Consider the following 14,252-nt stretch of genomic DNA (forward strand, 5'->3'; position numbering starts at 1 on the left):
AAAAAAAAAAAAACAGGAATTGAAGCCTTACACTCGCAGAGTGACACGAGCCATCATCCATTCATCCCTTCATCTTTCTGAAAGACATTGCTCTTCGCCTCTTCCCTGTTCCCTCTCTGAGAAAGGAAAGAGGAGACAAACCCTAGCATTCACCGCCGCTGCCGCTCTTCTCACCGCCGTCATCCCACCATCGTTTAGTCGTCCTCCACCGTCCCCTCTGCTGTGTTCTCCAACGCCTCTGCTCATTCGCCAACTTCTTCGTGTCGCATCGCCAGCTCCAGTTCGGAAGTTCGTCGCCCATCGTCCGTGGTTGTCCGTCGTACATCGCCGCCGGCGTTCTTGCTCCCTCTCCCTCATACTCTGCTCACTTCTCAGACCGAAGGTAATCTATGTTTTCTTGATTTTATTTTTGTTTTTTATTTCTTTCTTATCCCTGTTTTCTCTGTCTTCTTGCTTAGTTTATTGAGATTCATACTCTGCTCACTGCTCATTCGGTAATGGCTATTTTCTTTCTTATTTTTTTTTTAATTGTTCAGATTCAGAGAGGTTCCTCTTCTTTGCTTGCTTGGATCAGTATGGTTTAGGATATTCATTTTCCTGAATGATTTGAAGCAGAATTTAAGTGGACCAATTTAATCTTGCTTGTTTTTTCAGATAATTTAATCTCCTTTGTTAACCTAATTTAATTTTGCTCGCAGTAAACCCCAATTATTCAAGCAGCTTTTTTGTATGAGTGCTAAAATTATGATAGAAATAGCTGTCAACAGCTTTTTTTTTTTTAATCTTGCATTTGGGCAGTATATTTGTTTGCAGTTTCCTTTTGCATCTTATTGAATGCATTGCTTACTGAATCTAATCAGAAGCTATGATGATGAATTTTGTAGCATTGGTAGGATACACGGTAGGATACTTTTAAAGATTTTGATTAATAGTAGAGTTCTCTTCCAATTATAGCTTGCAAATTCTTACTAGGTTTTGTCCAGGGCCTTCAATTCAATTTAGTTTAGAGTTATTTGTTATAAAAGAAGTCACATGTGAAATTCTTTTTTCTTTACTTTTCTTTTTCTTTACTTATCTTGTTTCAATGTATGCTAACAGCTCATGAATTAGTCTCTTAAGTTGGAAACTCTGATTTCTGTACAATCAGTTCCTACATGCTTTTAACTACAATATATAATTGGGATTCATTTCTACAAGTTTCTTGATATAAGTTTTCTTTAGCCTCTGTGCTAACTAGAAGAATGTAGTTCCATGATAGCGTATGGTCTTTAATGTTTGCTACTTTCTTGTATCTAGCTTTATTGTTGAGAGAATTTAATATGTTGCAGATTTACTAAGATCATATGACTTTAGTTGATGTAATGCTTTAAATTTGGGTGATATTTTAAAGTTTATATTAGATTATAATTATGTTTTAGTGTGTTTATTTATATTTTATTTATTATTTTATTATAAAACGGTTATTGCGGTTGAACTATGGTTGAACCAGTAAACTAGTGAATCAGTAACTAAAGCGGTTCGATGACCGGTCCGTTTTTCAGAACTTTGGTGTAAACATTTGAGATTTATGATAATTCTTCCTTTTCCTTTTTCTTGCATGAATCGAACATATAGTTGAGGCATTAGTCACACCAATTAAATAGTTGATTTCATTCTGGGTTCCATTTTTTTTTCTCCTTTCAGCTTTGACATTTTTTTTGGTTCCCTTCATTGTTTCACTTGCTTTGGTTACTATAGCACGGTAGATGTGAATAGTAAACTCGAGAGTTAACTCTCTAGAGTCTTGGTTGGCAACCATGCACTACTAGTTTGGCTTATTCCTTTTTCTTTTCCTTTTCTTTCTTCTTCTCTAGTTTGCTGAAAGTAATGAGTTTCCATTTCATGTTTTGTCAGTTACACAGTTTAGAAATTAAATTATGTTTAGTAGTTAACAATGTCTTGGTTGCTGAATGAACTTGCAGTAGGAGAACAGTGGACATTATACAACCATGTTGTTCTGTGGGGTGTTTAGGATTGATAAGATCTGCAAACAGAAACTGTTGTCTATAAAAAACAATGAGAAATGTTATAGGGTTAGCAAAATTTATTGTTTTTGGTTATTATTTTTAGCGCTGCGATAGAATTTACCTTTAAGTTTTAGATGCACTTTTTTGTCGCATATAAAACCAGATGCACTCCGCCATTTTGACCAACCTGCTTGGATCCTATAATTTACATCCTGTTCAATCTCTCCATTATCCTGTATGATGCACCCAAGATACTTACAATTTTTAACTTTTTGTAGGATGTTTTCTCCAATCTTCACCTCTATATTGGGGTTTTCCATATATTCCGTCTTGCTACGACTTATGCGCAGACCATACACTTCTAAAGCTTCTCTCCATAACTCCAACTTCTTATTTAGGTCTTCCCTTGACTCTCCCATAATGACGATATCATCGGCAAAAAGTATGCACCATGGCACAGGCTCTTGAATGTGCTCTGTGAGTACTTCCAAGACTAATGTGAAAAGGTATGGACTTAAGGATGATCCCTGGTGCAATCTTATACTAATAGGGAATTTATCTGTCACACCACCTTGAGTCTTCACACTAGTTGTGGCCCCATCATACGTCTTTAATTGCCCGAATATATGCGATTCTTATTCTCCTCTTTTCTAAAACCTTCCATAAGATCTCTCTTGGTACCCTATCATACGCTTTTTCCAAATCAATAAACACCATATGTAAATCACTTTTATTACTACGATACCTCTCCATCATCCTTCTTAATAGGTATATCGCTTTAGTGGTAGATCTGCCTGGCATAAATTCAAATTGGTTCTCTGTTACTTGTGTCTCTTTTTTCAACCTTCGTTCTATCACCCTTTTCCATAACTTCATAGTATGACTCATAAGCTTAATCCCTTTATAGTTTTCGCAACTTTGTATATCCCCTTTATTCTTGTAGATAGGTACCAAGGTGCTCTTTCTCGTGCTCTTTCTCAATTCATCAGACATCTTCTTTGACTTTAAAATCTCATTAAAAAGTTTGGTTAACCAGTTGATGCTTTTTTCTCCAAGACCCTTCCAAACCTCAATCGGGATATTATCAGGTCCTACTGCCCTGTCATTTTTCACTATGCTATATGGTACGGAGTGTTGGGCGGCTAAAGGGGAGCACGAACATAAGCTGAGTGTTGCAGAGATGAAGATGTTGAGATGGATGAGTGGTCATACGCGATTGGATAAAATAAGGAATGAAGATATAAGGGAGAGAGTTGGAGTAGCACTCATTGTGGAAAAGATGGTTGAATCGCGTCTCAGGTGGTTTGGACATGTGAGAAGAAGACCGATAGAACATCCAGTCAGGAGGGTGGATGAGATGGAAGATGGACAAAGGGCAAAAGGCAGAGGAAGATCTAAGAAAACTATCCATGAGGTGGTCAAACGAGATCTACATGTAAACGGTCTCTCTGTAGACATGATACATGACAGAGCACAATGGCGTCATATTATTTTTAGTTATCAGTTTAATTTTTTACTTTCATATTTTGCATCTTAAAAATTGTTAACTTAAAGTAACTAAATACTAGCTTTTTTACCTTCATATTTTCTGTAACTGCGTACAATAATAAATCCATCTCCAACCAAGAGATCGAGCTAAAAACTTCTTTCGAGGAATGAGCAAAACCTGGTCATTTCTCAAGAGAACAATAACTAAGGGACCCAAGGATTTGGAACCTACATGCTGATACTCATGATTTCGATAGCTATACCACTGATTTAGAGAAGATTTTCCAAATGTGTTTTGTGGAACTCTAAGATAGCGTGAGTCTGTGTTACATGGTTGGAAAAGGATGACGGAATTATAAAATGACAAAATAAAAAATTAATTATCAAATTTGTAACTTCTATGATGTGTCATTTTATTTGTTCACCTTACTAATTTGATCTATTTGATTAGTGTTTGTAGAGAATGGAGAAGAAAAAGGATTAGAATATAGGTTAGATTTGTAAGGCAGTTAGTTAGTTTGAGTTTGACCAATAGCTTGTTATAAACTTATTTTCAAGCACTACGTCTAGTCTGTTGTTGAATTTGACCTGGGCTAAAATTTAAAAGGTCTCACAATTAGGGGTGGCAAACGGGCTGAAGTCCGTCAAGCCGGCTCGCTTAACTCACGAAAAAAGGCTGGCCAGGCTAGAGTTTTGAAAAATCCACCTAACCTGCCCTGCCTAACCCACGGGCTTTGGTAGGCTTCGGTGGGGTGGGGCGGGCTAGTCCAGTGGGCCCACCATTATGTTTTTGCTTTAAGGCCTAAAACGAAAACTATCTAAATCCATAAACCCAACTACCCAGCTCGGAACAAATAATCCTATCCATAAATACAATTCACTCCCATTAGGCTCCCCTCTTACCCATCTCACCCCTAACCCTACTCACAAGCTCATAATTCACAAGTTTGATTTGGAATGTTTGTATTTTACTCAAGTTCTAACTTGGATAATGTTTGATTGATTAGAGATTTGGATAATGTTTAATTCGATGCTTTGGACAATGCTTATTTTGATTTGTACAATGCTTGTTTGATTATTTTGTTCAAAAAGCTTGGTTGAAGATTACATTTATAAGAAATTGAGAATTATATGAATTTAGAAATCATAGGTTTATTAAAATGTTTGTGAATTGACTTTTTATGCCAATGTTTAATGGCTTAGTAATTTTTTTCGGAAAAAAAAAAGCGAAGTGAGAGAATAAACGAGCTTAGCCCGCCGGCCTGCGAATCCGTTGTTAGGCAGGGAGGGGTAGAGATTTGGGAGTGCCTCGCTAGGCGGGGTGGAGTTGGCGGGCTTTTGGTGGGGTAGGCTAGCTTGCTTGCCACCCCTAGATACCATTATATTGATAGAAAAAGATCTTTTTCCAATGAAAAAAAAAAGTTTTCACCAAGGTTCTAAAACCGGACCGGTCATCGAACTATTCTAGTTACTGGTTTATTGGTCCAACCGGTGCAACCGTGGTTCAACTGAAAGAATCGTTTTATAGTAAAATAGTAACTAAAATATATATAAAAGTTTTAACAAAAATTTCAGCATAATTTCAAATTTTTATAAAGGTTAACCAGTGAAGTAAGTCAACTAAATCAGTACAGTTTTATACAACAATAATTAACCCCATTTTCCTTTTCCAAAATCCCATGGGTTATCAATAGTTTTTATCATAAATACCTCATTTTGTAAACATGCCTTCTGTTTCAGTTCTTCGATGAATATATATGACGAAGAATATGTTATAAAAATAACTGAATGAAATAATATAAAGCATAAAATCCTCAATGAACTATGTATAAACCAAATTTGCCAATACTTCATTTTGTGCTAATGCTATAACTATTTGCATTTCAACATGTTTCTGTTACACAATATATGAATTTTTTGGAGTTATCCAGTGTTAAATAGGATAATTTTATACAGGGTTACTCTTTCTCTGTTCTCACAATTTCACTATCAGATCAGCCCTATGCTTCTTCCTCATGATCCTTCATCTCATGTCTCTTTCTCTCATTGGTCCATGGCTGCTGGTTCACTTTCTTGGAATGTATCAGCCTTCTTCTGTTGCCACCAATCATCTGTCACTGTGGTCGCAAAAGAACAGCGAATTGGGATCCGCAAATTGGTATGTGCCACGCAAAGAGATGGGCCATAACTATGTAAAGACTAAAGAACTACCCTTTATGCCAATTGACATTTTTCCTCTCATGTTATTTGAACAGGTAATCTTGCGGTGTAAAGGCCTGGACGGCTATCGAGACCGTTCTTCCTTTGCAAAAAAATCTGACATTGTTTTTCATGATATGAATGTTGATGATTGCCTGCCCAAAATGTCTACTTTGTCTGCAGAGATGTTATACTATGCAGAGAGTGGCTTCATTCCTCAAGCGCACACTATATGGGAGCAACTTGTTAACAGTTCTTTTGTACCATCAATTAAATTCATCTCGAAATTGTTTGATGGTTATGAAAAGCACAGGAATTTCAATGGCGTGCTTGAGATTCTACATTATGTCAGTTGGAGAAATTTTGGCATATTACCTCATGTTTACTCTTTGGCTATCTCATGCTTTGGAAGAGGAGGACAGCTTGAGTTGATGGAAGAAACTGTAAAGGAAATGGTTTCGAGGGGTTTCCGTATTGGTTCCAAGACTGGTAATGCTTTCCTTTTGTATTACTGTCTTTTTGGTTCTTTGAAAGAGATGGAGAATGCATATGCACGCGTTAAGAGATCTGGATTTATGATAAACGAGGAAGCAATCAGGGCCATGGCCTCTGCATATATAAGGGAGAGAAAATTCTATCATTTGGGTGAGTTCCTAAGAGATGTGGGTCTAGGCAGGAAAAATGTGGGGAACCTTTTATGGAATCTTATGCTACTTTCTTATGCTGCCAATTTTAAAATGAAAAGCTTGCAGCGAGAATTTCTCAGAATGGTGGAAGCTGGATTCCGGCCCGACGTTACAACCTTTAATATTCGTGCTCTGGCCTTTTCAAGGATGTCTTTGTTCTGGGACCTTCACCTCAGCATCGAACATATGGTAGATGCGAAAGTGATCCCTGATCTGGTGATATATGGCTGTGTAGTTGATGCATACTTGGATAAAAAGCTTGGAAAAAACCTGTACTTTGCTTTAAACAAGTTGAACTTGGATCATTCTCCGCAATTATTAACTGATCCACTTGTGTTTGAGGCTTTTGGTAAAGGGGACTTTCATACGAGTGCAGAAGCATTTTTGGAGTTCAAGACGCACAGACAGTGGACTTACAGGGTTCTAGTACAAAAATATCTTAAAAGATATTACCGGAGAGACCAGATATTTTGGAACTACTAATTAATTGGCAGATGTTTTATACTGTACAATGTCTGGCTAGGATGTTAGTTAGAATAACAAGCTGAGTTGCAGGCTTGCAGTTTCTGCAACAAATCGACTTACTTCTCTGTGTTCTTATGACAAGAGCTAAGTCTTACTTGTAAATAACATGTAGTTAACTTGAAATAAGCTTTCACTGATCAAGGATTCACTTGAGTCGATGTTTAGTTAAAACAATATGATTTGATAGTATAATTGAGGGCATGATAACATTAAATTATTTTTACAAACGTTAGGGATACAAATATAACGATTTAAACGATAGAAACACAATAGAATTTATTCCAAATGATGGTAACAAAAACGATATTTTACTCTTTTATTTATCCGGGAAATGAATGCATTCTTTTGGATGTGTCTAACGGCTGAACAACACATGATGAGCCGAAAGATCTTTTCTTCTACCAACAAAGCGTAATGGTTAACATCTTAACAACACTTCAACTTTAATTTACCAAGATCAAATGGAAGACAAAAATACTCTATTAATGCTGTTTCTGGATAGTGAATTCTACCTTCTAAGCAATGCAACGCAACATATGAGAAAATGCTTTCTATTAATTAGCCTATTAGGCCTTTCTGCGAATTAGTGGCATGTATGGATCCATATTCAGTTCCGAAATCATGGGGTTGAAGTTGGTAAATACATTGGATGAGGTATGACCGATTTAATGCTATTTGTATCCAAAAGCTGGTTAGATCCTATCTTCTTTTTGGAATTTAAATCATCTAAAGTGAGTAGATTGGTAAAGTGATATAATGAGGGATTAATTATCATTAAATTAATAACTTCTATTATGTGTGAGCTCTTTTATTTTAATTTAAAAAGGATTAAGCTCTTACTTTTTCACATTACTAACTTATTCACTTTAGAGGGTCTTGACCCTATTTTTTAGGTTTACAAATAACATTTTTCTTTTTATTTGAACTTGTTTGGGTGAGTTTCTAAGAAAAAATATTTTTTTGAGTTATCTTTTTTTAAAAGATCTTATGGAAAAGTAAAAGTAATTTTATATTTGAATATCTCATCTAAAAAGATCTTTTTATCTATCAATTATGTTTGGGTATAACAATATAAAAGTACTTTTTTATTTATTTATTACATGAAAAACATCTTTTTTTTAAGAAAAAAAGATCTTTTAAAAAAAGATATAAATTACAGTTTCTCAAAAAAGATGTTTTTATTTTTTATTTTTCTAGTATTTTTACTTTTACTACTAAAAATTTGCCAAACACACTAAAAAATAAAAAAGATTTTTTTCATTGAAAATTTTTTTTTTATCAAAATAATGACACCCAAACAAGTACTTATCTTTTACTATTCTCTTTATTATCTTTTCTCGAAATTTGATATCTAATACCTATTTTGGATTCATATACCATTGTTGAATGGCTGTAGTGGAAAGAAGATAAAAAATAAAAGAGGAAAAAAAATAAATTAACAACATCAGTAAATTTTGAACGGTCAAAAGGATGTAGAAGACTTCAATTATGTTCTTGCCAAATATATCCATAGTAGAAGGAAAAAGGGAAGATCAATTTGTGTTTATTGTTTAGTTTTCTCCTGTTGGAACTTCCTTCTGTGAGGAATTTTGTGATGGATTTATAGATTTTTAAAGAAAAAGTATAAAATAATTAAGTAATTCTTTGAGAAAATTTTATATTGATTTACAAGTTTCTTAAAGAAAAAGTATTAAGTAAGTCCTCGAAGAATTGCAATGTTAGACATATATAATTCATCTTTTTGTCCGAAATCTATAAATTCATCATTGCAATTCCTCAAGAACTTTTTTTCTTATGAGATCTATAAGTCTTATAAAAAATTTTTAAGGACGCATTTGTTATTTTTTTTTCTTAGGGGCTTATAAGTCATAAGATCATTTTAGAATCCTTGGGGCACTTGTTAATCTAAATAATACCTCTATACATACATGATCAACGCTGCATTATTGAAATGAAAAATTAAATGGTGATCAAGTTGTTAAATCATAGTTAATTATAAAAATATTTGATCATATAGTGTTTAAAATATGCCAAAGAGAAGTCTCCTCTATTCCAAAGCATAATAGGATATCAAATCTTGGTCAAATTAATTTACTTATTATTATATATTATAATTATTTAGAGTTGAATGTGAAGCAATCTGTACTTTATTATATGTTTAGTTCTGCTTCCTTATTAACTCGTACATATAACTGTAGTGTACAATGTCATTATTTGAATATAAAGTGTGTTTTACCGAGACATGTTTAATAAGATTGAGCTATGCTGCATGGCGCATGCTATTGTGATGTAGAAAAAATATACGAAAGACAAAGTTACCCAATCGTTATAGCTATCCACGATGTGTCACTTATGATAATCAGAAGCAATAGTAATTTTCCATCCCATTGATTGTTTTTGGAGATAAGGATCAATTGGTTTTATGATTTTCATCACTTGATAATAATTTTGGATTCTTTAATTTGAACATACTTAGGTTGGTTCTTGAGTTTTGTAATTGTTAATTAAGTTGATTTGCCTATCACCAATTTAGTTAATTACTTATGTGTCTGGTTAACAAAACGGTAATACAAAAGAAACAAAAAAACACAGTGAGAATATATCTTATTTAATATTTATTAATTATTGTAATAATTGATAAATATTAAATAAAACAAGTTTTTGACTATTTTTGATTAATTTTTTTTGTTATTAAATATTCCATTAACAAAATATATTTGTGTATAGTTAACTGTCACGATAAAAGTTTAATAGCTCACATAACACTAAAGGTGTTAAATTCAATTTGATACTTAATTTTATCGTTTATCGTTTAATGAACTGAAATTTATAGATAGGAAGAGACAAAAGCAAGTCTCATTTAGTGTAATTTCAGCTAAATAGACCAAATTGAGCTTTTATCTCATTGTTTCTGGTAAAAAAATTGTAATTAATTTTCGAATTGAAGGCCACACCATAAATCAAATAATAAGTATATGTCAAGACAGTACAATAGTTTAATGTCCATAAATATTTTTTTTGATAAAAATTCATATGCAGCTGATCCAAAGTACAATATCTGTTTATATGTCTTGTTAATATTTTACCTCCAAAATACAATTGATTCACATTGATTTTGCACGAAAATATTGGGTAACAAAAAAAATTTAACTAAAATCAGTCGAAATTTATTTTATTTAGTATTAATTAATTACGATAATAATTAATAAATACTAAATAAGATAAGTTTTTTATTATTTTTTTGTTTCCATAATATTATCCATTTTGTCATACCTATAATGAAATGGATTTTCCAGTGCACAAGATAACTGGAATTTAGAACAGAACCATGGAAGCGAATCTAAGAAACAAACATGCCGTAATGAATCCCCTACCAGTCACAACACCATTTTGTCACTCCACCTTCCATTGTTGCGACGCACCAATATAAGGGAACATAACCGATTCGCTGTCATTGGTGGAGTGTGAAGCCCGAGAAGATGCCCAACTTGGTGCATCACAACACTCTCTAAGTCAAGTGATTATAGCGGGGTTTGGTAAAGCTTTTTCAGGAGGTGCTTGCAAGCACGTCATTTTGCGTTTGGTAAATTAAAAAACTCAAGTGCTTGTGCTTGCGGCTTTTAAAAGTTAGGGGTGCTTTTGAAAGCAGGAGGGAGCTTTTCAAAGCTGGCTTATGCTTACCAAATTTTTTTCATTTTCCCGCACATATTTCCCGCTATTATATTGCTATTAAAATCTTCATATATTTCTAACTTCTCTTCCTAACCTTCATAAAATCTAACACAATCTTCATATATTTTTTATTTTTCAACCTAATCTTCACAAATTTCAACACAAATACATCTCTATCACATATTAGGTATGAACTTCTATCTATTTATATTATTTTTTTGCGTTAATTTTGTATTTTTTCAGTAGATCTATTATGTTTGTTTGTTTTTTTCTGTTCTTTGAAACGGGAAGAGGTTGATGAAAACCAATCATAAATTTTTTTTTGCATGAGCATTAGTCCAAATTATAATAACAACATGTATATACATATGTAAATATAGATATATAATCATAAGAGTAGTTTAACATTATTTTATTTTAAAATATTATATAAAATTATTTTAAAGAATTTGAAAAAAAATTTATTTTTTTGTTATAAACATGTTTATTATAATTTTTTCAACTTTTAAAAGCTGTTTTACCAAACATAATTATGGTGCTTGTACTTATTAAAAGCCATTTTTAATTTGATTTTACCAAATGTAAGTGCTGCAGCTTTTAAAAAGCTGTCTTTTAAAGGACAGCTTTCATAAGCTACTTTTAAAAAGCAAAAGCTTTACCAAACCCAGCCTAGTATTATTGAATTGTATTCAAGTGGTGTAAAATGATATAATATAAAAAATATTTATAGATGTTAAAAAAATCGTAAGATATAATATTTTATAATAAATATTCAAATATACTAAATAATTTTAATAAATGATAATTAATTCTAATATATTGTGTAGTCTTAACATTTGGAAGCACCCATGTTTTAGAGTTGTCCATTACCATGATCCCAAAACTAGAGCCTTCATAAAGTGCTGTCCCAAACTCGTCTCCGATCGTCTCGTTGTTAGAAAGGTCCATGAACACAATCTTTGATGTTGGCATCTTTGAATATTGTCTATGTGAAGTTCAAAATCCCTATAGCATCTAACTATCGCTGGAATGAATCTTTGAACACATTGGCAATTTTGGGTTGTACATTGTACTTTGAAGGTGTTTATTACGGTATGATAATAAATTTATATGTACCGATATAATAAAATATGGACAAATTAGAACAAGATATGTAGACTATATTTTTCACATCAATAATTAATTTTTCTTTTTTTAAATACAAATTATATCAATGCTTTTACTAAATCACTCTTATACTTTAATAAAAATAAAAAATAAATTTTATTTAATTTTAATGAAAAGACTTAAATATCCTTTTCTTTTTCTATTAGACAAAAATCACCCTAATCTTTTAAATTTAATCAAAATTCAATTAACTTTACTTTATAATTTTATATTTGAATCAATTTAAAAATCAAAACCAAAATACATTTCATTATTCATATACACTACAAATTTACTTTATTTCTAATGAACCCTAATTTAATTTCTCCTTTCCCATTCATACAAAAAAAAAAAATATATCTAAAGAGTAATCTTCCCCTAATCCCCCTACCAGACAACCGTATTTTATCGTCACCCTCTCTCTTTCTCGTAGCCGCACCTCCTCTCCGTCGGTCTTCACGCATAGCAGCACGCTCCAGCAGCCACTAGCCGTTCTCCGTCCCTCTCCTCTCCGCATTATATGGTTGCTTTGGATTATTATGGGATTTGATTTGTAATATTTCTTTTCCTTGTGATCAAGCTTAGTCAATTAAGTAATGAGATTCAGTTCTATTTCAGTGTATCAACTATGAATGAGTGTTTTATGATTATAGTTATTTATGAGGCAAATTATTCTCTTAAGTGGATAATTATTAAGGCTTGGTTGTTCATGTTTTTAATGTAATTGTTTGCGCGACCTTGGATTTAAGGCGCTGCTCATTTTCTAATTGGTACATATGATCTGGTAAGATAACTTTTTTTTTAAGTTTAATTGGAAATTTAATTAAATGAGATGGTGTGAGGTGTGATCGTGGTGGAGATTAACAAACAAGAATAATGGTAAGATAATTTTTCTATCTCCATTTTTTTATGGTATAGGATCTTGAATCATAGACTTTTTCTTCAATTTCTTTTGTCGTTTTTCTGATCACTGCTTGAATCTCAAGTATTGCTTCGCGACCCAATTTATCCGGGTACTTCAAATTTTCGACCTTTTTCAATTGGGGATGCTTAATTTAACTCTGAGATTGATGAATCAATGTTTCTGAGAAGTGCCTTTTTATTAATTTACTATTAATAATATACATATCTATTTATGTTTTTTTTATCTATCTTAATGTTTCAGGAAGTTACACTTACACATCACAGGTTGCAGGTAGTAATTTTTTCTGTTATTGAATACATGCAATGCATTATAATCCTCTTGTTTGTTTTAACTTTTAACTATGAATTGATGCAAAGCGTTATAATATATTGTGAACTTAGTAATTTACTACTCTGAATTTTCCATGTCAATCTTAATTTTTGCCTTAGTTATGAATTCTCTGCCGAAAAATTCGAAACAACAGCAGGTCATGAGGAATCCTCCGTTTTTGACCCGTGCAGTGTTAATTAAGATCATTCTAATGCGTTGAAGCTTGAACTTGGATTATCTAGTCCTGTGGTTTCTTCAGAAGTTGGGATTAGCCAACCCAAGGAGGAGCATGAGGTGGATGAATTGAGTGATGCTGATTGGAGTAATCTCACAGAAGTGCAATTGGAAGAACTTCTCTTGAGCAATTTGGACACCATTTTTAAGAGTGCAATAAAAAAGATTGTTGCAAGTGCCTACACCGAAGAAGTTGCTAAAAATCCATCTTAAGGTCTGACATCTGTTATGGATGTAAAGATACCGTATCAAATATAGTTGATAATACGTTATGAATCATGCAGATTTGTTTGATGTATACATTAATTTGTTTTCATTGTCAATGTTGATCATAGAGGTAAGTAACACTCTTGTAATATTTTCCAAGCCATAATTTTGGAATTAAAGTCAGCAAGCAAAATACTCCATTTTTCTTTCTGTAAACAAAAATCATAATTTTATATTTTACACACCAGACACCACCAAACAACAGTACATATGAATTGAGACTGCAAAAGGAATTTTCATAGTCTTCATAATTTGTTTTAAATACTGATATTATATGCTAAAAAGTACTAGACAAGAGGAATAAGAGATTAATTTTCATGGAGCTATGAACTAGTTTTGACTAGGTAAATGAACTAAAATCTCCAACTTTTTGGAATTCTAAGTGATTACGAAATCTTGGAGGTTGTTTGTGCTGTTTTGATGTTGGGGGTGGAAAGATCTTTTTCTTGTTAAGCTGGTTATGCTTTTGAAAACCAACTGGGTGGTATCTTTTTTTTCCTACAAGTACAGGATGGTATTTCTGTAAGTTATGTTCCTTTAGGTAGCGTTTGTTTTGAGGTATTGGGACAGAGACTGGAAGACTGAGACTCAGTATCATGTTTGTTGGTTTAGAGACTGATACTAAAATTTCTGTCTCTGTCCCCAAAATTTCAGTATTTCAGTACCTTCAAAAAGTGGGGATACAGGAGACTGAAACTTTTAAAGACGGAGACTGAAATTTTAATAATATTTTATACCTAAAATACCTTCATTTCAATTAATTAATTCCAATTTTAACATTTGTACAAATTAAAT

At 32.7% G+C, this 14,252-nt stretch overlaps 1 protein-coding gene and 1 long non-coding RNA gene across 2 annotated transcripts in view; both read left to right on the forward strand.

Moving 5' to 3' along the window:
* Positions 1-7,095, forward strand: part of LOC107489077 (uncharacterized) — a 22,419-nt gene extending 15,324 nt beyond the window's left edge. Inside the window, exons 5-7 of the mRNA XM_052261693.1 lie at positions 17-382; positions 5,488-5,652; positions 5,750-7,095. Of these exons, the coding sequence (XP_052117653.1) occupies positions 17-382; positions 5,488-5,652; positions 5,750-6,862 (1,644 nt within the window). The 3' untranslated portion in view covers positions 6,863-7,095. The remainder of the gene's footprint in view (positions 1-16; positions 383-5,487; positions 5,653-5,749) is intronic.
* Positions 7,096-12,063: 4,968 nt separating this feature from the next.
* Positions 12,064-13,597, forward strand: LOC107489079 (uncharacterized). The gene is made up of 3 exons (XR_002375565.2): positions 12,064-12,601; positions 12,888-12,917; positions 13,076-13,597. It is a non-coding gene; the product is annotated as an uncharacterized LOC107489079 (long non-coding RNA).
* Positions 13,598-14,252: the final 655 nt, after the last annotated feature.

This window comes from Arachis duranensis, chromosome 5 (genome assembly GCF_000817695.3).
Source record: "Arachis duranensis cultivar V14167 chromosome 5, aradu.V14167.gnm2.J7QH, whole genome shotgun sequence".
In the NCBI taxonomy this organism is placed as follows: Eukaryota; Viridiplantae; Streptophyta; class Magnoliopsida; order Fabales; family Fabaceae; genus Arachis; species Arachis duranensis.